This window comes from Carassius auratus, chromosome 24 (assembly GCF_003368295.1).
Source record: "Carassius auratus strain Wakin chromosome 24, ASM336829v1, whole genome shotgun sequence".
Classification (NCBI taxonomy): domain Eukaryota; kingdom Metazoa; phylum Chordata; class Actinopteri; order Cypriniformes; family Cyprinidae; genus Carassius; species Carassius auratus.
The window spans coordinates 20,790,600-20,816,938 of NC_039266.1; the positions used below are offsets into that span (position 1 = coordinate 20,790,600).

General features: G+C 37.7%; 4 protein-coding genes across 6 annotated transcripts; 2 read left to right on the top strand and 2 right to left on the bottom strand.

Moving 5' to 3' along the window:
- Positions 1-52: 52 nt before the first annotated feature.
- LOC113042587 (bifunctional coenzyme A synthase-like) lies at positions 53-4,830 on the bottom strand. Its single transcript, XM_026201547.1, has 10 exons — positions 4,663-4,830; positions 3,561-4,263; positions 2,629-2,843; positions 2,370-2,501; positions 1,253-1,442; positions 1,100-1,164; positions 926-1,010; positions 756-853; positions 311-457; positions 53-229 (listed from the first exon to the last, which is right to left on the bottom strand). The coding sequence occupies exons 2-10, from the start codon at positions 4,219-4,221 to the stop codon at positions 158-160; spliced, it is 1,665 nt and encodes a 554-aa protein (XP_026057332.1). The 5' UTR covers positions 4,222-4,263; positions 4,663-4,830; the 3' UTR covers positions 53-157.
- Positions 4,831-5,062: 232 nt separating this feature from the next.
- Positions 5,063-12,991, bottom strand: LOC113042577 (alpha-N-acetylglucosaminidase-like). Its single transcript, XM_026201524.1, has 7 exons — positions 12,464-12,991; positions 10,883-11,030; positions 10,640-10,786; positions 9,943-10,028; positions 8,633-8,889; positions 7,663-8,390; positions 5,063-6,511 (listed from the first exon to the last, which is right to left on the bottom strand). The coding sequence occupies exons 1-7, from the start codon at positions 12,874-12,876 to the stop codon at positions 6,032-6,034; spliced, it is 2,259 nt and encodes a 752-aa protein (XP_026057309.1). The 5' UTR covers positions 12,877-12,991; the 3' UTR covers positions 5,063-6,031.
- An 898-nt stretch (positions 12,992-13,889) lies between these two features.
- On the top strand, positions 13,890-17,975 carry LOC113042592 (tRNA pseudouridine(38/39) synthase-like). 3 transcript variants are annotated; one of them, XM_026201558.1, is made up of 8 exons: positions 13,904-13,993; positions 14,296-14,717; positions 15,246-15,517; positions 15,619-15,802; positions 16,995-17,104; positions 17,249-17,427; positions 17,552-17,842; positions 17,874-17,972. In XM_026201558.1, exons 1-7 carry the CDS (start codon positions 13,975-13,977, stop codon positions 17,821-17,823), a joined length of 1,458 nt encoding a protein of 485 aa, XP_026057343.1. In that variant the 5' UTR covers positions 13,904-13,974; the 3' UTR covers positions 17,824-17,842; positions 17,874-17,972. The 3 variants fall into 3 exon arrangements, with proteins under 3 accessions (XP_026057344.1, XP_026057343.1, XP_026057342.1); XM_026201559.1 differs by lacking the exon at positions 17,874-17,972 and having other exon boundaries at positions 13,890-13,993; positions 14,279-14,717; positions 17,552-17,823; XM_026201557.1 differs by having other exon boundaries at positions 17,552-17,975.
- Positions 17,976-18,587: 612 nt separating this feature from the next.
- On the top strand, positions 18,588-24,247 carry LOC113042585 (granulins-like). The gene is made up of 14 exons (XM_026201546.1): positions 18,588-18,723; positions 19,145-19,222; positions 19,763-19,906; positions 20,092-20,214; positions 20,320-20,418; positions 20,501-20,651; positions 20,973-21,008; positions 21,121-21,212; positions 21,341-21,479; positions 21,641-21,738; positions 21,912-22,148; positions 22,389-22,637; positions 22,757-22,981; positions 23,347-24,247. The coding sequence occupies exons 2-14, from the start codon at positions 19,220-19,222 to the stop codon at positions 23,458-23,460; spliced, it is 1,710 nt and encodes a 569-aa protein (XP_026057331.1). The 5' UTR covers positions 18,588-18,723; positions 19,145-19,219; the 3' UTR covers positions 23,461-24,247.
- The last annotated feature ends 2,092 nt before the right edge of the window (positions 24,248-26,339 follow it).

A 26,339-nucleotide genomic window follows, 5' to 3' on the forward strand; every position in this document is an offset into this window, starting at 1 on the left:
GAGCCGCGAACATAAGAACTGATACTGGCTCATTTGTTTATGAAGATGATAATAAATGATAACCAACTTAAACAAGTAACACTGTTTTTTGGTTTCTGAAGAGATCAACTAAAGAAAACAGTCACTAAATTCTGGAAACGCTGAGGTCCGGTTGTATTCATAATGAAGATCTGGTTGTTTCTTGTCTCTTCTGAATCCGCTGCTGTAATAGAGTCCAGGCTTTCAACACCTGAGGAAAAACACAAATACATCAAGGATTAGCCACATGTTTTGAGATTAATAAAGCCCATTCCTGATCTGGTGTGTGTACCTGTCTCTGAGTAACGTCAGGTTCCCACAGTGTGCACAGCACTACGTTAGCATGATCTATCAGCTTTGCATTCAGCCACTGGCTCTTCAGTCTCCTCAAGGCATCTTCCTCCTTCACACCGTCACGCTGGACTATACGCTTCACTGCCTGAGACCGAGAGAGAGAGGTGCACAAGTCTTTGACTACTATTCAAATTGTTCACTTAAATGCATGAATAGAAAGTAAATCTATATATTTAAATACATTAATACTTATTTAGTAAACACGCCTTAAATTGCTCAAAAGTGACAATGTTTTAAATACATGAGCTTCATTTAAAAAAATATACATCACTTTTTTTTTAACAAAAATAATTGTCGATACTGATATGAAATGTTTATTGAGCAGCAAATCGGGATCTTAGAAGGATCTGATTCCCTGTGTGTCTGTATTAAAACTTTAATACCTCTTCTTCTGGGATGGTGGCCACCCAAACCTCATGCACCAGATATGTCCATCCCGCCTCGAGCAACACGGCCGCGTCCACCACACAGACACGCTTACCTGAAAACAGGAAGTGAGAATGAATCACAGCCAAAACCGAAAAAGCTCAGCGAGAAGTGATTAATTCTTCACCCTGTTCTTTTGCTTGATCTATTCTCTTCTTCACCAGCAGAGCAATCTCCGGCCACACGATATCTGTCAGAGCTTTCAGACGCTCCTGGAAAACAAAAACACACAAATACAATACGAACAGGATTGAATCAAGCGTTCCCAATTCAATTATAGTCACCTGCTGATTTAAGTTACCTGGTTTCCGAACACTTTCCCACCCAGTACTCGTCTGTTAATGCTCTTGTCCTCTTTAAGAATATCTGACGGCAAGAGATCAGAAGACAAAAGCACTTTTAACAAACAGTTTAGGGAAACACTGCAGAATTCTGTTCAGTGTCCTCTCCATACCTGGGCCGAACTCCTGGACGATCTTATGATAAGCGGATGTTCCCGGCAGGTAAGCCTCGTGACCGAGCTGATCGCAGTCAATCCTCACAGCGCCGAGAGCTTCCAGTCTGTGTGCTATAGAGCTCTTCCCAGACCCGCTGCCGCCCGTCAGACCAATCACATACGGTTCCAGAGGAAGATGCGGCTGCGGCTGCAAACACAAGAACAGCAGATTAAACCAATACTGACAGCTTTACCTTGATGTGGACGAAATCAAAGTAATAATCAGTAACTTGATTCTTCGGTGAAACTACATCAAGTTAGAATTTATAACATCACATATGATAAAAAATTAGCATTATTTATAAGATTTTAAAGTTTGGGGTCTGTAAGATTTCCACAAATATATGAGAATAACGCAAAATGTTTCTCTAGCAGCAGATCAGCATATTAGAATGATTTCTGAAGGATCATGTGACACTGAAGACTGGAGTAATGATGCTGAAAATTCAGCTTAATATCACAGGAATAAATTATATTTTAACATATATTCAAATAGGAAATGGTTATATTAACTCATAATAATATTTCACAACATTACTGTTTTTATTGTATGTTGATCGAACAAACACAGCCTTGGTGAGCAGAAAACACTTCTTTAAAACATTTAAAAGATCATACGATGAATGGTACTTTATATGAATAAATATATAAAGTCAATAGAGAACGCAACAGCAGCTGAGCTGAATCATGCATCACATGATCAACATGCACATGACTAAATGGCCTTCATTAAATTACACAGCAGTCACAATGCCACGACTCTTTAATTTAACGTCTGGAGACTCGGATACGGAGGAGACAGAGTAACGTCTTTCAGTCTTTTTGTTTAACAAAAGGTTTTTGTACAAAATCCAGCAGAATTTCCTGAGACTTCATCTAGGTAACAATTCATTCTGAATAAAAACACTATTTCCCACATCCAATAATACATAGTAAAATATTCCAATAATGTTATTAAATGCATAAATATAACAGTTATGTACTAATGCACACTATACTGATCGATAGATGTAGTGCATTGTGTGATTGTGGAACTGTGCTAGTGAATATGAACATGTGAGCAGGATTTTCGTACGGATGGAGGTTTGAGCAGCGTTCCCAGCAGTCTTGTTCTCAGGCTGGAGGAACTGATCTTCTCCTCCTCGATGTCAGCACGATGGGCGTCTTTCAACAGCTGGATCTCATACAGAACCAGTTCAGCCAATCCCTGCACAGAAAACATCAGGAAAAAAATGTTCAGAAGAACAGCATTTATTTGAAATGTTCAGTTTGTGGTTCTCTGGTCTAACGATAAAGATTTATAGGCACTGGATCACAACCAATAACGTTCTCACATTTTCCACACGCTTCCTGTTGACAGCTTCACCCCCTTTCCTCGTCTCCTCGCTGACCACAATGCACTGCAGCTCAGGGTCGCTTATGGAGGGGCCGAAGGGGTCAGAGAGAGGAACGATTTCGTACTTGAGTGATGGTTTTACATCGTTCAGAAAGTCCTGGAGCTTCTGCACACGCTGATCGTACGGCTCTATCAACTCCTTCAAGACCTTATCTTTACAACAAGCAGGACACATTTAAGAAATCACTACAAAATTAGACATTTTTCCTGGGCCAAATGGTATTTCCACATTTTTAAGTGGGTTATCTCTTGATAACAATGGTGGCAAAACATCTCAGAACTTTACCTCGTTCAGATACCAAATAACCAAGTAGAAAAAAAAGCCTTATTAGAGTGTAGCATTTCATCACTTTCTCACCAATGGATCCTCTGCAGTGAATGGGTGCCGTCAGAATGAGAGTCCAAACAGCTGATAAAAACATCACAATAATCCACAAGTAATCCATACCACTCCAGTCCATCAGTTAACATCTCGAGAATGAAAAGCTGTAGGCTTGTAAGAATCAAATCTATCATCAAGACGTTTTTAACTTTTGGCTAAAATACGAGTTCATAATCCATAATACTGCTTTCTCCAGGAAAAGCAAAATGTCTTAATGATGGATTGTTTCTTACAAACATGCATCTTTCCTTTTCTCAAGATGCACTGGAGTGGTGTGGATTATTTTGATGTTTTTATCAGCTGTTTGGACTCATATTCTGACGGCACCCATTCACTAAAGAGCATCCATTGGTGAGCAAGTAATGTAATGCAACATATCTCCAAATCTGTTTCAGTAAATAAACAGAAGCATCTACATCTTGGATGACCAAATTGACATTTTCTTGCCAAACTGCTCCTTTAAAGATTTCTAGAGGGTCTCCACTTACTTTTTAATAGTTCCTGGTCACACACACCAATGACAAAGCGTCTGTTGGCCATCAGACAGGAAATATTCAGCAGGGTCTTGTGTGCACCATGCAGACGGTCAAAGGTGCCGCCAACCACCACATCACTGAACGTCTCTAAAGGTTTTAACTGTGCATCTATTCTATCTTCCTCAAACTCAGCTATTCGTGGGTTCAAAAGCACAGATGAGAGACTCGGCTTGCAGACGTAGCAGTGACCAGCGTACTTCTGCAAGCACTGGGTGACCAGCGAGGACTGGCCTGAATCCTGGATGGGGAAGTCTGTGAGCAGTACTTCTGGTGAGTGGGACAATGTCTGTGGGGTGGCAAAAGGACCGTTGTTTCCGTTCAATGCCGCAGATTGGGTGCGGACGTTACTGAGCAGCACTCTGATGTCAAGGTGCCCACATATGTCAGCGGCATTGCTGTAAAGACGAGAGATTAGAGCGCAGAGATCCACCACAGGCGGGATGTAGGCGGGCCGCACCTGCCCACCTGTGCCCAGGTTGAGGCCGGGGTGGAGATGGATGTAAAGTGTGCGCTCGACCACCTGGGCGGCAGACGTGAGGACTGGAGCGATGCGGAGATGGAGGACGTGTAACGGAGACGTAAGCACCAGGATACCGGTGCTGAACATGGACATGATGGACAGCTGATGGTGACTTTATGATCTGAGCCTGAGGTGCTGAAAGATATAATACAGATGGTGATTAATCACATCCAAAATAAAAAGTTTCGGTTTAGAAAATATACGTGTGTGTGTGTGTGTGTGTGTGTGTGTGTATGTATATATATATATATATATATAACATAACATTTTCCTTAGATATATATACATGCATGTGGGTATTAATATATACATAATACATATACACATTACACACACATACATACATACATTACGTATCTCGAATGCGATTAATCGTTTGACAGCAAATCTAAAAATGACACATCATTTATGCAGCTCCATACATATAAAACATGTTTACAGAAATGACGAATCTGCGTTGGATCGTGCCACAGCTGGAATTAAGCGCAAGAAGTCACAGAAACCGTGACGCCAGACTACTTCAGCCAAACCCACCTGAGAATATTCTGACGATTAAGGTGATTAGAAATGCTAAATGTGAAATAATATTGCAGAAGACCACCGTTTGGTATCAAGCCTCGTCATAATAACTATATAATGGACTAATGTTTTGCTTAGCAGCGCGAACTCATGTCCGGTTGACCTAGACGGCCATGTGCTGGAATACTGACTGATGATTGGCTGATAGCTTGAGTTCCTGCCATAAGGAATCATGGGAAATGTAGTTTATAGCTGCTTTCAATTCCTCCGTCCCTGTTAACTTATGTCGCCAAACACGAACATTGTAAACTTATCATTGTAAATGATTTATGTTATTTAATAATTGAGTATCTTTGCGATGATGAGCATATTTATACACATTTTACATTAGTGTCTCTTGTATTGTGCCTACAGTTAAAAAACTCCTCCTTTTTTACTCCTGAAATAAACCCACTTTTCAGGTTAAATTCTAATTGGGATAATTAAACAAGTATGAAAAGCACAGCTTTTATCTGACAAAAATACAAAAAATACCTTTTTAATTTCAGCAACTTTTGTTTTACAAGGTCTTAGTGACTATCATTTTTGTTTGTGCTGGTTAACTAAACAAGAAACTGTAGACTGAAAATCTGACTAAACAAAGTCCATAAGCTCAAAAAAACAAGTTAAACTACTCAATCTTAGTACAGTAATTCACAGGATCATTTCAAAGATATGTTTGCATTCAGTTTGTAAATGAAAAAACACAAAAAAGATAACGTTCTGAAATCTCAGCAGCAGTGTTTTGTCCAACAGATCTAGACTGGGACAATGGTAAAACAGTGTCTTTGTGCTGCATCAACATTTTTACATTTCACACACTTTAGGGGTGGAAAAATAGATTAAGTATATACAGTATATCTGACATACATAAAAACCTGGAACATCAGCAGAAACATGATAAAATGCATAAAGAATTTGGAAAACACATTACAAGATCATTAATACCAAGGGGGCGATAGAATTAAATTTTCTCAGCAAGATTTTCCTGAAGTGTTTTCCTGCTATTGCTAATGCTTGCCATCACAACCCTTACTGAGAATGTAAAGTGTCCTTACATTTTTTAAACTTGCTAGATCCCATACTTGCATTTATTTTACTTGCACTTAAGTTGTTTCAGGCTTCAATTCTTAAAACACTTTGCATTTCACAAAAACGTATTCGTAATGCAGTAAACCTCATTACATGACATATATACCATTTAGAGGTTTCTGCAAGTAGTCTCTCGTGATAGTTTGGCAATTATTTTAAAAGAAAAGTGAGAAGATAAAATGCAAACTGTTTTTTGACCATTGTCGACCACCGTGTTAAACAATTTATGCAAGATGGATGAAACAAGTTCCCTTCATTTTAGCCTTTTCAGAGCATATGGGTAGTATTTGAGGAAGATCCGTAGTGCAATCTCATATGTGTCCCCTAGTGGTTTGGAGGGATATTTCCTCTGGTTGTAGACAAACCCTTTCTCAACCTGGAACACGGCCTGGTTGAAGATGTCTTGTTTGAAGGGTCTTCCTCTGTCAAGACACTCCACTAGTGTGTTAACAAACAAGCCCCAGCGCTGTAAATAATAGTCTTCCACTAGACCGCCCCACTCCTTGCTGGCATAGTCCAAGATTTCGCCATCGGGTCCCCAAAGGGTGATCTGATTTCGTGCGTTTATATCATACAGCTGTGCCTCGTGCTCATCCACACCCTGAGCCTGAGCCTGTTCAAGCCAGACTCCCAAAAGGAAGTGTTCGTTGCTGGAAAGGAGGTGGTCCAGTTCAGGTAAGAGATCGTAGACAAGCACGCCACCAGCGGTTAGGAGGTCAGGAAGCCTTTGAGCCTGGGAATCATACAAATAAATTAATATTTCAAAGCTGTAATTTTGTAAACAATAAAAGGTGCGGTCACATTTACCATTGTTTGATGAATTTTAATGGGCGAAATCCAATCATTGTAATAGGAATCAATAATTTGGGGAATTTTGCATGAGGGCAAAAGATTTCCCCAAGCAAATTTCGCAATGGGTTCAAGTTGGTCATGAGAATTTGGTGCTTTAATTCAGTGGTTCCCAACCCTGGTCCTAGAGGCACCCCAAAACTACACGTTTCGGATGTCTCCTTTTTCTGACACACAAATTTCAGGTCTTGGACTCTGTACTAATGAGCTGATGGGTTGAATCAGGTGTGTTTGATTAAGGAGACATGCAAAACATGCAGCGTTGGGGTGCCCCCAGGACAAAGGTCGGGAACAACTGTGTTAACTAACAAAAAGCTGTTTTGGTACACTGTTGACAATGGACATTTATTTTCCCTTAAAACAAAATGTCATTAAGGCAGGGGCTTTCACACCAGTGATTTAGTTCGAAACAGAGCACAGTTCGCTTGGAAATTTGATAATACAATTTACCCCGATACCAAATCCAAGACTAGCTGTAGGAACTGGTCTCGAGTTTGGTTGCAATGGGACTGTGGTGTGATTCCCATGAATCTGAAAGCTACTTGAACTTGGATATAAACAACTTAGAGTATGTAATCATACATTTAAAGCTGCAATTAAATAACTTGCAATTAAAAGAGTCTTCCTGTGATGCACATAGACACAAGTGTCGAAAAATAGACCCAAATTAATAAGAAAATTATCAACATATACCAATATATTGGTAAAACACAGAGTCAGTTTTCTATCATGCACACTGTGCATGTTTGTGACCCAGGATGAACACAAATGCACAGGGGTGGGTGTCCTGACATTTTATCCTACCAGTGTTTACTGCACATGCACACATCTATATTGCATATTTTTTTCTCACGAGTTTTCAAATTTCATATCATAAAGACCTTATTTGAAGCAAAAATAACAATATCATTATATGCATCACTAACGGTGCAATAAAATTAGGCTACTCATGTTATGATAAAAGCTTTTGGTCTTATTGCCCACCCCTAGCCCGGTTCACTAGATCACTGATATAACCGTTAAGTTTGGATTTACCTGGAAAGCATTCCGTATATCCTTGTAGAACTCCGTTGTAAGAAGCTGAAGCGCTTGACGCGTCACGTCCACAAGATCGTACCTGAAGGTTTCCAGAGTCACTAACGCTGGCGCGGCTTGGAACAGAAGCTTCCACGCCTTGTAGAAGTCAGCTGGTTCATACCAAATGTCCGTTTGCATGTGCAGGGACGGCCGATGTACCAATGGACTACGGTTGTGGTTCTTGTATTGCGGAAGAGTGCAGTTGTACACACTATGAAACAAGAGCTGCCAGGCCACCGTCAGATTCTCATTCATACTTCCATAGCGCCGCAAGGCGTACAGCGAAACCCATTTGGAAAGGTTGACGGGTTCTTTGCGCCAGGCCAGTTCACTCATAAGTTCGTAAATGACTGGATTCTGTTCGATGCCTTCGGGGGTCAAACCCAATCCCACTAGGGTTGAATTCGGAAAGCGGATGGCATCAAAGGGGCCGGAATTTATGCTCTCCACTGTTCCAAACAGTCCACTGTTCCCTCCAAAGTTGTGCAGCATGCACCAGATAAATGGCTGGCCGTAGAAGGAGTTTGTTGAAGAGTAGACAGGCATGGATTCAGCAAAGAGATCCAGGACAATCATGCGCCCCAGGGGGACGCCGTGTAACAGGGCCTTGACCTGGTCTGGTTTCCAGAATGAAGGGTCGCTGATAAATAACCAGCCTTGCATCAGCCAAATTGCTTGAGGGTCCACTGCCAGAGAGAGAGAGTAAAGGGAGAGAATATGAGACCACAACGCATCTGTGTGAGCAGTTGTGAGGACACCATGCTTCATCCCACCCCCAACTGTGCCCCAGAAAATAAGCGGGTCAATTGTGGGTTTTAAAACTAAACCAAATGCAATCCCAGAAGAAACATGAGCAACTTCAACATCTAGGACAATATCATAGTTACTTCCCGGACCAAATAAAAAGGGGTAACAAAGTCATAGTTACCTGAAGTCATAGTATTAAAAACAGCACGGCTGAGAGACGCCAGGTAAGTGGGATCCGAAGATGCTGGGGCCATTTCATTAAAGGTGTCTGTGTTGTAAATGTGGTCTGTTCCGAACTCCTTAATGACTTGGGTCAAAAAGAGGGATCCTATTCGCTGGAAGAGTGGGTCGCGTGGGTCAAGCACATAGGCGCAGGAGTAGGTGCAGTTAAAATGGCTCCAGGGGTTCAGCTTTGTCACATTTGCTTGGGGGAACAACCTAAAAAGGCATTGTTAAATGGGATTATTCCTGTCTTCACTCTCAAATAAATAATACAAATAGAAATTGTGTGTTATTTGCAAATTTTCATTGCACTGGCCTTAAAGGGTTACTCAACCCCAAAATTAAAACGTTGTCATTAATCACTTACCCCCCATGCTGTTCCAATCACATAAAAGCTTGTTTGTCTTTGTGCCAACACAATTTAAGATATTTTAAATGAAACCCAGAAGACTTGTTACTGTCCCATAGACTGCAATGTAAATACCACTGTCAAGGTCTAGAAAAGTATCAAAGACATCATCAGAATAATCCATCCTGCCATAAGTGGTTTAACCATAACGTTACGAAGCAACGAGAATACTTTTTGTACTTGAATAAAACAAAAATAATGACTTTATTCAACAATTTGTCTCTATTTCTCTCCACATCACCGTAGCACCATTTTGGAGAATATCCACTGAATGCAAACTGTGTACCATATTCTGTCAGCAGCAAGGATATGTTTTCTACGTGTATTTACACTTTGATTTGAATTAAACGGTGCATCTGTGCAGTGCAGCTGACACAGAATATATGCTGCTTGTGTTCAGAGGTTCTCCAAAATGGCACTACACTGAGACGAGGAGGAGACAAAGTGTTGAATAAAGTCTTTTTTATTTTATTTTTATTTGTGGACAAAAAATATTCTTGTCACTTCATAACGTTACAGTTGAACCACTGATGGCAGATGGACTATTCTGATGACGTCTTTCATATTTTTCTGGACCTTGAAAGTTTATTTTACTTGGCAGACTATGGGACAGTCACAAGCCTCCCAGGTTTCATTCAAAATATCTTAAATTGTGCTCCGAAGACGAACAAGCTTTTATGTATTTGGAAAGACCTGGGGGTAAGTGATTAATGAATACATTTTCATTTTGGGGTGGAAGTATCCCTTTAAATAATAAGGAAATTTAAAAGCCATAAAAATGTACTTGATAACCAACACTACTTTCATGATTTCACATTTTACATCTATGTTAAATAGAAGACACATTTGAGAAATATTACCTGGTAATACCTTCAGGTACGATTCCTGAAAAAGCAGGCAATACAGGTATCATCCCAAAAGATCTCATGCGGTCCAGGATTTTAAACTGGAGGAATAAATGGCAAAAAAAAAATTAATAGTTTTTAGCAAGAACATTTTAACGCATGACTATGTACAACTAGATTTTTTTATTTTCTGTTAATAGCATTTCTGCTCTTTCTATTGTGGGTGACTGGAACATGATACTATGCAGTTGTTAAGTTTTCTGAGCATGACTCTGCCAAAGTATGCCAAAGTCTCTGTGATGTTCTCTAGATGTGGCTTAGATATTTTAGATTCTCACCTATAATATTCTGACCTTCACATATGACTCATATCTCTCCCTTTGCCGGTTTTATCACTTGCCAGGTTAAAATCCTCTATGATCACTTTGGGCTATATTAGTCCAGTAACGATCCATTTTTACATTTGAATATGATAAAAAGAAAGTTACTATAATTATTATTAACAACAATTTACTTTCTTCTTTATATATTAATTTTGTATATTGTTTGTCATACAGAATATTTTTTTTGTGATGCATGTTCAAGATTGTTCTTAGAAATAAAAGAAAAAAAAGGGAAAAAATCCTAACTCTGACCACTTGGCAAGAAAATACCACATTTCTACGATTAATTTTTTTCAGGAATTTCATTTTATCAAAAGACTGTTCAATACCTGCAGGTAGAGCTGTTTGACATGCCAAGACGGAGGAAGCGGTCCTCCCCACTGAAACAGGTTTCCCATGCGGTTCCACGCTAGGAAAGCCGGACCTGTGAAGAAGTGATCCAGCTCGGTCTGGTTCAGACCGAGAGACAGATAAACCTACAGTACATCAGGAAAAAAAAAGCATAAAACACAACATACACTTGAACATCTTCAATTATATGTGACCAGCCATTTTTAAAGAAATCCTCTCACCTCCTGCCATATCACCTCCTGTCCAGTGAACGCCAGAGGAAGATTTATGCCATTCAGTGCCATCCAATCAATCTCCCTTTGCCATCTGGGCCAATCCCACCACACGGAGGAGTAGCTCTGGGTACACACGTTCTGATAGTACCTGAACCTAGAGTTACACAAACACCAAATGAAATTAATTTGCTGCAGTAGGTCCTCCACACATTAACCACCACATCTCCAACATGTGACACACTTGGCAATGAATACTATTTTCTGTTTTGGAGCTGTAATGAGCATGACCTCATTCATAACATCATGTTTACATTGTTTGGAATTCACCATCCACCGGCGTCTCTGACAGTGACATAGTACAGGCCAGCTCATGCAGAACTAATAAGACCAACACGCAACAAAACAACCAAAAAATGTCTGGCTACAACAAAACATCCACATTAATATTGGTGATTATCAGCAATGCTGCTTTTTTCATTGTCTTTCAAATCACACACAACACGCTCTCATGATTGGAGCTACACAAGAACATGCAGAAAAACCCCAAAACAATGGCTCACAGAATGATGAGTTGCATGCAGAAACATAAGAAATATTAAATGAAAGGAAAAGACAGAGACAATCTTATCTAGACAGCCACTAAAGTGTGCATTTGTCATGTTAAAATGATGATTATAGTTGCTCTCATCTCAACAAAACACATAAAAACAGTTCAACTAAATCACACTGAGAAAACTAGTGATACTAGTTTATAGTATTTTGTTTTATATCTGCGCTAAGAGACATAAAATGCAAGTCTGTTTTGAAATTATTTTACTTAATACACAGTATATTAATTGTGGTTGGCCAGTGCAGATTTTTCAGTAACTGATCATTTCTTAAATTAAATTAAAACATTTGAAAAAATATTTTAAATGGAAACATTTATCTATTTATTTATATAAATGAAAACATTGCATTTAGGTTGCGGTCTATGGAGGGTCAGAGAGCTCTGGGATTTCATCAAAAATATCTCAATTAGTTTTTTTTTTTTTTTATATTTCAAATGGAAAATTATATCTATTTATTTCTATAAATGAAAACATTGCACTTAGGTTGCTGTCTATGGAGGGTCAGAGAGCTCTGGGATTTCATCAAAAAAATCTCAATTTGTTTTCTGAAGATGAACAAAGGTCTTGTGGTTTTGGAATGACACAAGGGTGGATAGTGGGTTAACTATCCCTTTAAGGGAACATTCTATTTAAATTTGGAAAAATAATGTAAATAATACTTCTCTGAACATTCTAAAACAAGTTGTATCATTTAAAAATGTAAGATGAACGTAATGAACATAAATTTGCATTGCTTTATGCTTGCAATCTATCATGTAATTTACCAATGGGATAGTGACTTATAACATTTAAGTTGCTAAACAAAAATATTTTTATGTTTTATGTTTTGAAACTTTCAAATATTCATAAGAATCTTTCAAGGATTATAAGTCTATAGGTTTTACTTACGATTTATTGACTCTAATAACTGAAAATGTCAAACAGTATCAATGAATAAAAGTGTTTTGCTGAATTAAATTGTTATAAGGCTGTTTACCTGTGCGGTGTATTGATGCGCAGGACGCCGGTGAGAGCAGGCAGGGGTCGGGGGATATTTAACTGATCTCCAGACCAGGACACATGACAGTTGCAGAAGTATTTGAGATAGTTGTATATACCGGTGGCCACCGCGACCCCCGTGCTGCCCACCGCCAGGATCTTGTTGTTCTTCGCGGATCGCAGCTCACACACGTCTAGAGTGTCGTTAGACAGAGTCCTGTTGACTGACACGATGAAATCCCGAGATCTGTTTCCCAGCAGTCGCCTGAGCAGATCCACCACAGCTCTGGACTGAGTTTTTTCGCTGGCTTTCGCTCTCAGATGCGCGAGAGTCTGAAAGTCGCTGCAGACCCACTGCAACAATGTAACAAATAAAAGCGCGAGAAGCGCGCTGCGGATACAATGTATCATTTTGACATCTGTGACGTGAGCGGCATCGGTGCTCCAGATGTAAAGTTAAAAAATATCAACTTTTCTACTATTGATTTTCTTCGCGTGAGCAGGAAGTAATGTGTGTCAATGGAAAAGCAGGTGACCAATCACGAGACAGTCTGAAGGGCCTTTGAGGAGCTATAGCCAATTAGAACTCGAGATTGAAAGACAAGGGGGAAACTTGGTTGTATTCATCACATGATCCCATTCTATTCGATGTGTGATATCTATATAATGATATAAACAACTGCTATCTACAGATTAAACATAACCGCACTGTTTTTCAGGAAGAAAATTATGAGGAAATGTAAAACTGTCATCAAAGAGAGGACTATTATTATTATTATTCTCCTTAGTGTACTGACTACTGTGTTATGCTACATTTTGAAATGGGTGGTTTTAAATTTTTGTCTGGTCTATTTTATTTTTTATTTATTTTATTTTTTTATTTTTCTTATGTATATGCAATATTCTTGCTCTTATGTAAAGCACTTTGGTCAGCCAGGAGGCTGTTGTAAATGCGCTATACAAATAAACTGAACTTGAACTTGAACTTGAACTATTATTATTTCACTTTCCCGTTCAAGTGGGTTGTATATAATGTACTTTTTTATTACAATAAATCAAACATCTTTATAAAAAGTAGTAAGAAAGCCAAAGGCGAATGTGACAAGTTTACCCACTCTGATTGACACATATTTAAAATAAATTCAATATATAATAAATTATAAAAAAAATCTAATCTTAATGATAAATTATTATTATTATTATTATTATTATTATTATTATTATTATTATTATTATTATTATTATTGTGTATAATTACATTTACATTATGTAATAAACTGTTAAATCAACAACAGCAAAATTACAATACTTTTATTTTCCATTAACATTCATGCATTACTATTTATGCTTTTTTTTGTTTGTTTATTTTAAATAATGGAGAATAATAATCAGCGCTTCGAGTCATTGTAAATATGTTAGGACTTTTATTTTGAAGGGTGGCCTCACGGAAGCCAATAGATTGTGTTGCGTTTAAAAGTTACTGTTCAGAATTGATCATTTCGCATTTTAATGCAGCTTCGAGAAGGATGTGAGTATAGTTAAATTAAAATATGTTTGTAGTTTTATAAGCTATGTTTTATTAAATGATTAAGAAGCACAGAAAGCTGATAGGAAGCAAACACGTGGTAATTTGCACACTAAACACCTCTAGTCTACAGGAGAACTATGGAGCTATTATTATGACAAAATGATTTGTATTGCACATATCTCTGTTTAGAGTTAAAGTGTGCAAGAACTGCATTCATACACACACACACGTATTTGTTTATAATGCGAAGCTGTTATATGGCCCTCTCTGTTATTTGTTTCACAGATCTGTGTTTGTTATAGCCATGTCAGAAGAAGTTCTGCTGGCTCGTGTGAAAGCTCTGGAAGAGGAGGTGGAAAGACTGAAAGCTCAGCTGAAAGTGGAGAGAGATGGAGCTAAGAGAGAGGAGAGGACTGAAACATCAACCAGTCACCAGACAGAGAGCTTGAAACATCAGGAAGGTGAGGAGAACAGATCCAAACAGAAGAAACGAGGAGCAGAGAGGCCCTTTGACTTCTCTGTCCATCCTCGCAGACATGTGGCACTGCGGCTGGCATACCTCGGCTGGGAATATCAGGGTTTCGCTGTCCAGGAAAACACAGACAACACTGTCGAAGCCCGGCTTTTTGAGGCACTGCTGAAGACTAAACTGATCCAGGACCGACAGACCTCCAACTATCACCGCTGCGGCCGCACAGATAAAGGAGTCAGTGCTTTCTCTCAGGTACTGTGATCTGCATTTACCGAATTTTGTGAGTTATGACATTTCCAAGCATTCCCACAATAATGGAAAATAGAAAAGTAATCAATGATATTTTACAGCATTAGAATTTACTTTTGCATCTTACATCTACATTTAGAACCAATTTTCAATCATTTAATTTGATACATTCATAAATATTTTATTCAGAATTTATTCAGAATTCTAAATATTTTAATAAAAAATATAATAATATTTAATAAGTTGTAATACTAAGCTTTTTTTTATCTGAACAGTCATGCATGTTTTAATAATTTGTAAAGTCATCGATTTTTGATATTCACAAATATATAAACACATTTTCTGTTATTTGACACAATAATAAAGGATAATTAGATTATAACTAAAAGTATGAGATGAATTGTGTATATGTTACTAATAATGATAAGAATTAGCCTTTATTTTGGCATTACATTTGTGCTGTTTTTTTTTTTTTTTTTGTGATCTGAATAGTCATACATTTGCATTCCTGATATTTACTCTCTTCTCCAGGTCATATCCATTGATCTGCGTTCAACACAGTATGGAGGAGGTTTAGGTGTGACTGTCCCAGCTGGAGTGGAGGTCAAAGGCAAGGGTTCTGCAGAAGAATTACCTTACGTGAAGATATTAAATAGAGTCCTGCCCCAGGACATTAGGATCCTGCAGTGGGCTCCTGTAGAAACTGGCTTCAGTGCACGCTTCGACTGCCAGTCCAGAACATACAGATACTACTTCCATCGTGGAGACTTAGACGTGGATCTCATGGCAGAGGCTGCTAAACGGTCAGTAGATCACAACATCAACACATACTGTCTGCTTAAAGAATAATGTACAACATTTCATTCTAAGTTGAGTGGATACTTCTGTTCCTCTGGGGTTGCAGGTACGAGGGAACACATGATTTTAGGAACATCTGTAAGATGGATGTAGGTAATGGAGTCTTGCAGTTTCAAAGGACCATCTTGTCTGCATCCATCCAGCCGGCCCAACTTAACCCCACCTGCCCTAATGACCCACACGAACTCTATTTCTTCCAGGTCAAAGGTCTTGCTTTCCTCTATCACCAGGTGAGGACCTCGTCTCAAACTGGAGGCGTTCAGAGGGCTTATTATGTAAAATTAGACAAAACAAGCTTTAGAATGAGCCAAAACTACTAGAAATGTAAGATTTAAGAAGTTTTTTCCTTTGAAGAACTAGAAATCCCACTGTCTCGGGTTCTAAGTTTAAGTATTTGAACTGGAAACAGTATTGACGTATCATTGAGATTCTATTAGAGTTTTTATTAATGGTTTGAATATGTTATATTTAATATTTTCCATTTTCAGAGTTATTATATTAATATTTAATGTTTTATTCATTTAGGCTTCTTTGGCGTTGTAGTAACACTTTACAAAAAGGTTTCATTTGTTAATATTAGCTAACATGAACTAACAGTGAGTGACATTTTTACAGCATTTATTAATCTTCGTAAATGTCAGTAAAAATGAAATAGTTTGTTCATGTTAGTTCACACAGTGCGTTAACTAATGTTATTAAATATAGTTCTGAATTTTAATAATGTATTAGTAGATATTGAACCTAACATGGTCTAAATTTAATAAATGCTGTTGAAGTATTTTTCATTGTTAGTTTATGTTAACTTATAAAGTTAATTAATGTTAATACTGTAAATGAAACCTACCGGTTTTGTTTCTTAATAAGTTAAGCCTTGTATTGGTTACCCTTTTAATTATATATTTCAGTTTTTTATATACATTAAGCAAAACTAAATAAAAATGAGAAATATCTGCTTAGCAATTCGCTGACATAAAATAAGTATTTTATTTTATTTCAGTTTACATATAATTTAACCGAAATGCTTTGTCCTGGTTGTAGTTATAGTTAGCTATAATAAAAATTCCTTGGAAGAGTCAAGTAAATTAATAAAACCTTAAAGCCTGAACATAAAACTATTTAATAAATGGAATTATTTTGATTCTAATAGTTATTTTTTAACAGAACGCAGGCGTGACCATAGATTAAAATACATTTTCAAATATTATTAGGTACAGTCAAAACAGTTGATATTTATAAATCAGTTGAAATGATGTCTTCAGTAGTAGTCAATAATCTTGTCGAAACTGTCTCGGCAAGTTAAGGACCATCATTTATATTTTGTTGAAGTTAGCAAGGTGAACTTGCCATTTAAAACAAATCAAGTGTTTAGCAGTAGTAGCTAGTACTGCATTCTAAACGTAACCACTAACTTTGCTGTTCCAGGTTCGCTGCATGATGGCTTTGCTGCTGCTCATCGGACAGAAACTCGAAGCTCCGGAAATCATTGAGCAGCTGCTGGATGTGGAGAAAAACCCAAGGAAACCTCAATACAGGTGAGTTTTATTTCAGTTTTTCCTCCTCTAATCCTGGATTCCACTTGAAGCTGCTAAGTGCTCCGTTAGACTTCAGAATTATAGGAACTTTCATTTTCTTGACTAAAATAGTCACTGTTAATCCTAGCTGTCTGTGTTTTATAGTATGGCGGTGGATTACCCTTTGGTGTTGTATGACTGTCACTTCGAGTGTGTGGATTGGAGGAATGAACCGGAGGAGGAGAACCACGTCCTGAACTCTCTGCACCAGCACTGGGTTCAGAACGCAGTGAAAACCCAGGTTCTGCTCGGCATGATCCAAGGCCTTCAGAAAACAACCACAGGTGTGTGTTCATACTGAAACTACTTCTAAATTGTCTGGATTGAGATGCTAACACACTGCCTGATGTTTATCTAAAAAGTAGCACATAGAAACTACTGTAAAACTGTCTTTGTTTGTTTTCTTAGAGATGACATCTCTGCAGTGCTGGCTCATGGAGGGCTCCAGGCAGAAGAAGTACCAGCCTCTTCTGGACCGGCCGCGCTGCCAGAGTTTGGAGTCCAGGATCCAGCACTTCGTGAAGAGAGGAAGACTGGAGCAAGAAGAAGGAGAGAACGGGGAGGAGACGACTGTTTTCAGGGGGAAAAGATCAAAGCATTCCCATCTGACAAGAACAAACCAAATCCTGGAGCAAAACCATGGAGAAAAAACCCAGGATTGCCCTTTACAAAACCTTTAAATGTACGGTTACGAACTGTTACGTTTTCTGCTTTGACTTTTAATTTGTGTACAAAAAGTTTTCCTTTAACTCTGTGCATTGCAGCTCAATTGTCAAATTTTCCGTTGTGCCGAAGAAAGACTTTTATTAAAGGATTACACTGTGTATTCTGATCACGCGTGAATTTGAAATCATCATTATCAATTTTGAAATAATCAAAACACACCAAAAATGTTATCTGCTATTATTATTCGTAACATATAATTTTTACACGTGATCTGCAGGCTAATACATAAATACAGTTTGTTTATGTTGTTTTTGTGCATGTCTTGACAGTTTTTGTGAGATTCACTTATATAAGAACAATATTTACTGAATAATGTTAGTTTTCAGTGGTTACTTTTCTGAACCAGCCAACATCAGACATCCTGGGTTTATTAAAATTAATAGAAAAGATAAACATGCATTAAATAAAATAGTATGGCTCCAAACCATTTTTTATATAAATGATTTTAAACTGTAGTGCAGTTCTGTGTATACATGTAAAAACTGACATCAGGTTAGAGCATAATATTGTTATTAATTTTATCATTTTCGAATATTTCATTAGTTATATATTCAGGTTAGAAATATATTTTACGTTTTAATTTTTATTCTTCATATTTATTGTTTTCATAACTATTTGTCATTTTAGACTTAATTTACATCTCTGTTGGCGTTCAAGTTAATATGTTTAATAATAATAATAATAATAATAAAAAGGAAAACAAACAAGCCTGATTCATTGAGTGTCACATGACTCGCTCAGGTCACGTGATAAAATGCCAGACAAATAAAAGTCGAAGCAGAGGGCAGTGTTATATATCCACTCCACCGGTTCCAATTTTACTCTGATATCTTCACTGGTATCGTGAAAACACGGTAAGTTCTTTCTCTTTATACTAATGTCATCCTGTTTGTAATAAAACAGGTCTTTGTTTAGGGTTTCGGTCACGCGCTTCCGTCGGAAACGTTACATGACAGAAATCTGATTAACAAGAAGCGGTTTCAATCATCGATAAAAAGAAAACAGACTTCCTGCCTATATTAACTGTTTATTTAACACAAAACGAAGCTTTGCACGATTACAAGACATTCGTGGATATACACTTGTCAGGTTTTATAAATTAAGAATAAATGTGATCAACTAGGTTTTTTTTTTTTTTTTTACGTTGATCGATGCCACAAAGTGATATAGTCCACAAATAATTGTATTTATTCAATGTTAATTTTTTTTCATTATTTATGTATTTATTAATTAATTTACTTATTTTATTGTGTGCGTGTATGTTTTGTGTTACAGCTCAAGAAAGTCTTTCATGGGTTTGCAGCTGGAAATTTAAAGAGTTAGTTTTGTGGATCAACAATCACACACAGAATGGTGAGTAGTTTGCTGATTATTTCTTCACTTGTGATACAAGCCTGCACTGCAAATAATATATGAAATCAAACAGTGCTTTTACCATGTTAACACCGTTCTTCAAGTCAAAATTCTGCTGAAGCAGTTGTTCATCAAACATGCTTGAGTTCAATATATCATGAGATTGTCAGCAGTGTTTATTTTTGAATTGCTCAATAAATTGACATGTTCAGAAATGTGCATCTTTTGAAGAAACTCTTTGTTCAAATGCTGCAATCCATTTATGTCTGCAGGTCAACAGACTAAGACACAGAAGTAGACAATGTTTTAAAAAAAGCAAGGGAAATTCCATTTTCATCCAGTTCTACCAGACATTCCTCCGTGATCTCCATGTATCATAACTTAAACAGATTTATATTATATATATATTTAAAGTGTTTGCAAACCGTTGTAGCTTGGGCTTCTGAAGTTCTTTGCTACTATACGGCTGTATCTTTTGATCACAGCAAATGAAAACCGTCAAACAACCAGTTCAGTTCACACCCATTACTTGTTTTTCAGGTGCTTGCGGTTGTCCTCGTGTTTTTATGTGGGTGTCTGAATGTGTGTGGTGCTCTGATTTGTCCTGATGGAGGGATGTGTGAAGATGGAAACACCTGTTGTCAAATGCCATCAGGAGGATACGGCTGCTGCCCACTACCCAACGTAAGAGAGATTGTGCAACAAGGCTGCATTTCTTTAAATATACGATTAAAAACGGAAATATTGTGAATTATTTTTACAATGAAAAAATAATTTATTAATTATTTTTTACTGAACTGTTCCTCTAAGCTCTTTAAACACAGTGCTTGTTCATTTCTAATGACTCCTGTTTGTATGTGTGTTTGCAGGCAGAGTGCTGCTCCGATCACTTGCATTGCTGTTATCAGGGCACTCTGTGCGACTTGGTACACTCCAAGTGTGTGAACAAGACACACGTTTTAGACTGGGTTGAAAAAGTCGCCACAAAGCAGGTAACACGCATACCTGCACAGCCACAAATCCAGATAAGCCTAGATCAAATATTCAGCATTGCAACAATCTTCCCCTTTTTTTTTTTTTTTTTGTTTTTTTTTAAGCAAGCAGTAATTTGTCCAGATCAGTTCTCTGAGTGTCCCGATGACACCACCTGCTGCCAGATGCCTGATGGGAGCTGGGGCTGCTGTCCTTTGAAGGATGTACTGTATATCACCTGTTTGAACATAAACGTTGTTACATGTGCATGGTAGTGTTTACACTCGTCTTTCTTCGTGTGTTTAGGCTGTGTGCTGTGAAGATAAGCAACACTGCTGTCCTCAGGGAACTACATGTGACCTCATCCATTCAAAGTGTGTGTCTGCAACATACGGACCCTCCCCACTCTGGAGGAAGTTCGCTGCCCGTCGCAGGACACCATCAGATAGGAAAGCAGGTAAGACCGTTTCACAGTTTGCGTTATGCTTTATCATGCACATTGTCTTCCATATGGGAACTTTTAAAAGTTTGTTGTTGGTAAGGTTTTGTAATGTTTTCACTTGTCAAGTCTCTCTTGCTCACAGAGGCTGCATTTATTTGATACAGTAATATTGTGAAATTATTGCAATTTGGAAGAACCATATTCTATTTGAATAGATTAAGTGTAACTTATTCCTGTGATGCAAAGCTGAATTTTCAGCATCATTACTCCAGTCTTCAGTGTCACGTGATCCTTCAGAAATCATTTTGATTTGCTGTTGTATTTATGTAATTGCAGTATCTCCACCTAAAGACTCCAGTCATATTAGAGATTGTAAGTTTTGATCCATGAGCCCTATTTTATGTATTATTGACTTCTATTCATTATTCACCAAGTTTCTTTGTTGAAACTGACACCTGTGGGTTCTGTGTGTTTATGTGGGCAGTGATCTGTCCAGATGAGATTTCCACATGTCCGGATGATACCACATGCTGTAAACTAGATACCGGAAGTTACGGATGCTGCCCGATGCCAAAGGTGCTTCATACATGTATATTTTTAATCATTTTTCTGTAGGTTTGTATCTTATGGTTACCCTGTGGTTTGCATGCATTTTGCTCACTGTAAGAGTGAATTGAAAACCAATTTTTTTTTTTTTACTTTAGGCTGTGTGTTGTTCTGATCATGTGCACTGCTGCCCAGAGGCCACAACTTGTGACCTTGCTCATAGTACGTGTGTGTCAGCCAATGGCGCCATGGTAAAAATGGCCACTAAGATCCCAGCCAGTTCCCTGAAGCAGAAAGGTAAACAACACCCATTTGTTTTTATCTTTGTGCAATTAAAGCGCCAACCATTCTGTAATATGGCATCCATCATCTGTGTTGAAATGTAAAGTTTTGCCCGCTTGGTTCAATACATAGAATATGCATTACTCCCCTCTTTTTATTGCTCTTTCTGTCTGCAGAAACGGTAGTTCCCTGTAATGAAACGGTAGCGTGCGCCAGTGGTACCACCTGCTGTAAAAGACAAGATGGCACCTGGGCTTGCTGCCCTTTACCAAAGGTATTCAAACTGTCAGCTTTATTTTAAAACCGTTTCGGGTTGATTGTGGCCCAGTGTCATTAATGCATGTGAAGACCCAGCCCCCAACAAACATTCTTGAGCTCAAATCTTCCATTTATTATAGGAGGGAAACCTTAAAATAGTGTTTGGAGTAATGTTGTCCTCCTCTCCAGGCGGTGTGTTGTGAGGACCATACCCACTGCTGTCCGGAGGACACGGTGTGTAACCTCGCAGCGGGCACCTGTGATGACCCTGCTGACCTTTCAGAGTCTGTACCCTGGATGGCAAAGGTGTCCAGCTTTCCAGTAGCTTCATCCATTCAGAAATGTGATGAGACGTCTTCATGCCCTGATGGTTCCACCTGCTGCAGACTCTCATCTGGAAAATGGGGCTGCTGCCCTCTGCCACAAGTACATTTTTTCTTTTTCTCATTTTAACATAAACATGCTTATTGGTAAAACTGGATTGTTTTTATTTTATAAGTGTATCTTAATCCTATGATAACTGCTGAATAAAATGTGTAACAATGTAGCACATTCCCATTTTTGGTGCCTAATGAGTATTGTTTTACATGCAAAGCAGTAGTAGGGCGTCTATAGTGCTCCATTATGAATGCAGTTCTCACGCTCTGTCCTATCCTCTCTTTGAAGGCGGTGTGTTGTAAGGATGGAGATCACTGCTGTCCTAAAGGCTACACATGCAATGAGAAGAAAACGTCTTGCTCTAAAGTCTACCATGAGATCCCTTGGTTCACAAAACAAGAGGCCAGGGTCCTGAAGGGGTCCGAGGTGACGTTTGGAGCTGAAGATGTGAAGTGCGACTCGACGACCAGCTGTGCATCTGGTTCTACCTGTTGTAAATTACCCACAGGGCAGTGGGGCTATTGCCCTCTTGTCAAGGTGAGTCTTTTTTTTTTTTTTTTTTTTATTTAATGCAGTTACGTGTCTCGTTCTGTTCTTGTGGATGGTTTTTCTGAATTTGTTTTGAGTCGCTCGGGGTGTGTGTTTTCTGTCTGCAGGCGGTGTGTTGTGAGGATCACGAGCACTGCTGTCCACAGGGCTATACCTGCGACCTCGAATTTGGGACCTGTGTAAAAGCGTCCGGTTTGCACAGTGTTCCTCAGACACACACTGACACGCGTTCAGAAGAGGAGGTGCTGTGTGATGCATCCACACGCTGCTCAAAGACACAGAGCTGCTGTAGACTACCAGACTCCACATGGGCCTGCTGCCCATATAAAGAGGTAACAGAAATCAGGGCTGCCACTTAGAGATATTTGGGTGATTTTTTTTTTTTTTTTTTTTTTTTTTCTAATGTCTGCTTTATTATTAGTGGTGCCTGCTAAAGGAAGTATCACTTTCACTGGGGGAAAAAAAAAATATATATTTTTTTTTTTCCTTGTGTTTACTGATTGTTTCTGTGTATTCATTGACTTGTTTGCATAAATTTAACAAATAACCTGTTTTTTTTTTTTTTTGCTGAATTTTCCACTATTTATTTGTGTTTACAGAATACTGCATACAATTATATGTAAAATCATTACTACTGATACGTTTTGACTAAAACATGCAAACCCTAAACCGATTGTTGCTCTCTTTTTATTCGTAGGCAGTCTGCTGTGAAGACATGAAGCACTGTTGCCCTGTGGGATACAAATGTGACCCAGAAGTCCAAGGCTGCACTAAAGCCTCCACATCCATGTGGTGGGAAAATGCTCTTTAAATGAAGAATCACAAACTGACACTGAGCTACATTCCCATAATACAAATCTACATACATAAACGCACACACTCTAGCGCTCCGACTCGCTACATGTTGCATAAAGCATTGTTTCTAAGAGTCAATCTCTAGACAGGGGACTATGAATCTAGCTTGTTTTTTTTTGTTTAGTGTTTTTACTGGAATAAAAATGTGCTGAATCTTATATTTAGGCAGGATACACTGAGAGACTTTAGAAGTGATTTGCCCAAAACGTAAGTGATAATTGGAGGCTAAATGACACATTATAATATCATAAATGTTAGTAAGATGTTTATTTGCTATTTTAAATTGCATTACAGTGATTATAATGACACAAACAACCCATAAGTGAGAAATGCTACTGAGATTCAAAACCGAATGTATCTCCATTGAACTAAATCTACAGCTGAACCACAAAATAAATGTGACCCTTTATTTTCAGTGTTTGTTCATACTCTAAACCTGATTGGAACAATGAATTAATGGATCTCGCCAACCCTCTACGTCTATAATTTACTTGGAGGCTGTTGCATGAAGGGTTCATTCAACTTTGTTTGCTTTTTCCATTGCTTCTAAGCCTTCATATTAAAGTGTCATCCTCAATTGCTGTTGGTGCTTTTTGTTTTGTTTATTTTTATCATTTTAATATTTACTGAAGGGTGAAACGAATCTTGTTGGTTCACCTGTGACCAGTTTTTTTTTTTTTTAAGTGGATTTGTTTATTGTTGGTTAATTAAACACTGACATTAAATACTTTTGAAATAAATGGCACATTGACTCATTCATGTCTCATTAGACTGTTTTGATTAAACTCTTGTCTGGTTTCCAGGGTGCAGATCCATCTCAGCAATGCCATTGAATTTTAAATGGTAAACCAAATAAAAATGAGAAAAGATTCTAAAGAGATAAATGTTTTTAAGTAATCCTGTAAATGCATGGAGCAATGCGAGAGGCTGACGCAGATATTCCAGATGGCTGCTGCGTGATGGAGTCATGTTTCACAGCTTGTCTTCTGCATGTGTTTGAGTCTCACTCAGACCGGCTGAAACACTGTTTCCATTCAGCTGAAACCACACAGGAGCTTAAAATATCAACATCAGCCGAGTGTGTTCGACTCCAGGAAGAAAACAAGATTGCTTTAGAGAAAGTTTGCAGATTTCCAGAAGCCCGTCTTGGGCTGTTTCTTGTGGTATGTTGACATTTTGTGTCACAACTTTCACAACACCTGACCAGAACAGCTTTAGTGCACTGGTGTAAGGTGAACTAAAGTGAGTATGTTTGTAAAAATAAATTTCTATATATTATATTCATATAAAATTATTTATTATTTTGAGTTTTTTTTATTTTTATAAATTCAGCATGTCATTTTAGAAAGTTTTAGTAAATATGTGCCATTTTATTTTTTAGTACCTATTTAGCTTATGAATTAATTTTATATTTTTATTTTTAATTCACATTTGAACAGCGTAAATCATTCTTACTGAATGAATATATATATATATATATATATATATATATATATATATATATATATATATCATTCTTTCTTTCTAAACTAAAATAAATGAATAAGATAGTAAACTTAAACTAAAATAAAATCTTACCAATCCCAAACCTTTGTGTCAATAGTTGTGTTGTGTTGAGTGAGTGTGAATGATGTGTGTAATGAAGGCAGTCTGAGCATCTGTGGTTATATTGAGGTCACTTCCTGAAAGTTTAACCACCGCAAACACTCAGTGGAAATCAAAATGCTCTGAAGGCAAAGAGAGTGACAAAAATTGCAATAATGTTGAACTCTGACAAACGATCCGCTGTGAGAAAGTGTGAAAGGGAGAGAGCGGGACAGCTGAAGGGAAGCGGGAGACAACCAGCTTCAAACGAGCCAAAATGTCACTGCTATTAATACACCTCAGCAACTGCTCTCCAGTCAACACACACCATCTCACAATGTGTGTGTAAATGAGGTTTCTCTCACCTCAAAAGCTTGAGATCTGCCCCAGTTCTCTTACTGAGCGGCATTTCTGTTGATGTTTTCAGCTGAGGGACAGAGGAATGGCCATACCGACCATGACTGACTCCAGCAAGCTTACTGCGGTGTCCACCCTGACTGACCTGAACGATCGGACCTCAGCGTCAGACACAGAGTGTGTAGAGGAGCCTGATCTCCAGCCAAGAGCAGATGCAGAAGACACTGCAATATCATCATCATCATCAGCTGACATCATCGTGTCGAAGGGTGAGAGAGGACAGCTGCTTGAGAGGTTAACGAGTTCAAGAGAGCGAGGGATCTGCAGCTCTTCAGTGGTTCTTGCAGGAACTTTGTAACAAGAATAATTTAGTTGGCTATGGGTGTTTATGGAGATTAAAATTTCTTGATGTTACAGGTTCATCAGGTCAGCATTTCATAACAAGGGTATTTCGTGGGATTGGGATTCAATTTTTTTTAAATGTTCCATTTTAATTTTAATTTTTTGGTGCTCAGTTTTCACTTTAATTTCAGTTAAAATTTGAGTAATTTTTTAATGCGCTTTTATCATTTTTATTAGATGTTATTTATATTTCTATTATTAATATTAATATGTATTATTTCTGTTTTTATATATATATATATATATATATATATATATATATATATATATATATATTTTTTTTTTTTTTTTTTTTTTATTATCCAAAAACGTGAATTTATTTATTTTAAAAAGATTTTAAATTTGAGTAATTTTGTTACATGCCTTTATCATTTTGCACTTTTTTCAGTTTAACTTTTAGTTGTAATTTTAGTACTTTAAAAATGTATTTATTCACTTTAAAACAACAGTTTGAACTTATAAGTTTGTTTTATTATGATAATTTTTATATTT

Excerpts from the sequence above, each read along its gene's own strand:
- LOC113042585 (XM_026201546.1), top strand. Across the intron at positions 20,652-20,972 it reads ACCATCAGATAGGAAAGCAG|TATCTCCACCTAAAGACTCC; the intron begins GTAAGACCGTTT and ends ATGTAATTGCAG. Across the intron at positions 22,638-22,756 it reads GCTATTGCCCTCTTGTCAAG|GCGGTGTGTTGTGAGGATCA; the intron begins GTGAGTCTTTTT and ends TTCTGTCTGCAG.
- LOC113042587 (XM_026201547.1), bottom strand. The coding sequence starts at position 4,221 with ATGTCCATGTTCAGCACCGGTATCCTGGTGCTTACGTCTCCGTTACAC. Across the intron at positions 1,443-2,369 it reads CGCTGCTCAAACCTCCATCC|CCGCAGCCGCATCTTCCTCT; the intron begins GTACGAAAATCC and ends TTGTGTTTGCAG. Across the intron at positions 458-755 it reads CCACCATCCCAGAAGAAGAG|GCAGTGAAGCGTATAGTCCA; the intron begins GTATTAAAGTTT and ends TCTCGGTCTCAG.
- LOC113042592 (XM_026201557.1), top strand. Across the intron at positions 14,718-15,245 it reads GAGTCAGTGCTTTCTCTCAG|GTCATATCCATTGATCTGCG; the intron begins GTACTGTGATCT and ends TCTCTTCTCCAG. Across the intron at positions 15,803-16,994 it reads TTGCTTTCCTCTATCACCAG|GTTCGCTGCATGATGGCTTT; the intron begins GTGAGGACCTCG and ends TTGCTGTTCCAG.
- LOC113042577 (XM_026201524.1), bottom strand. The coding sequence starts at position 12,876 with ATGATACATTGTATCCGCAGCGCGCTTCTCGCGCTTTTATTTGTTACA. Across the intron at positions 10,029-10,639 it reads TCAAACAGCTCTACCTGCAG|TTTAAAATCCTGGACCGCAT; the intron begins GTATTGAACAGT and ends TTATTCCTCCAG. Across the intron at positions 8,391-8,632 it reads TTTTAATACTATGACTTCAG|TGGACCCTCAAGCAATTTGG; the intron begins GTAACTATGACT and ends TCTCTCTGGCAG.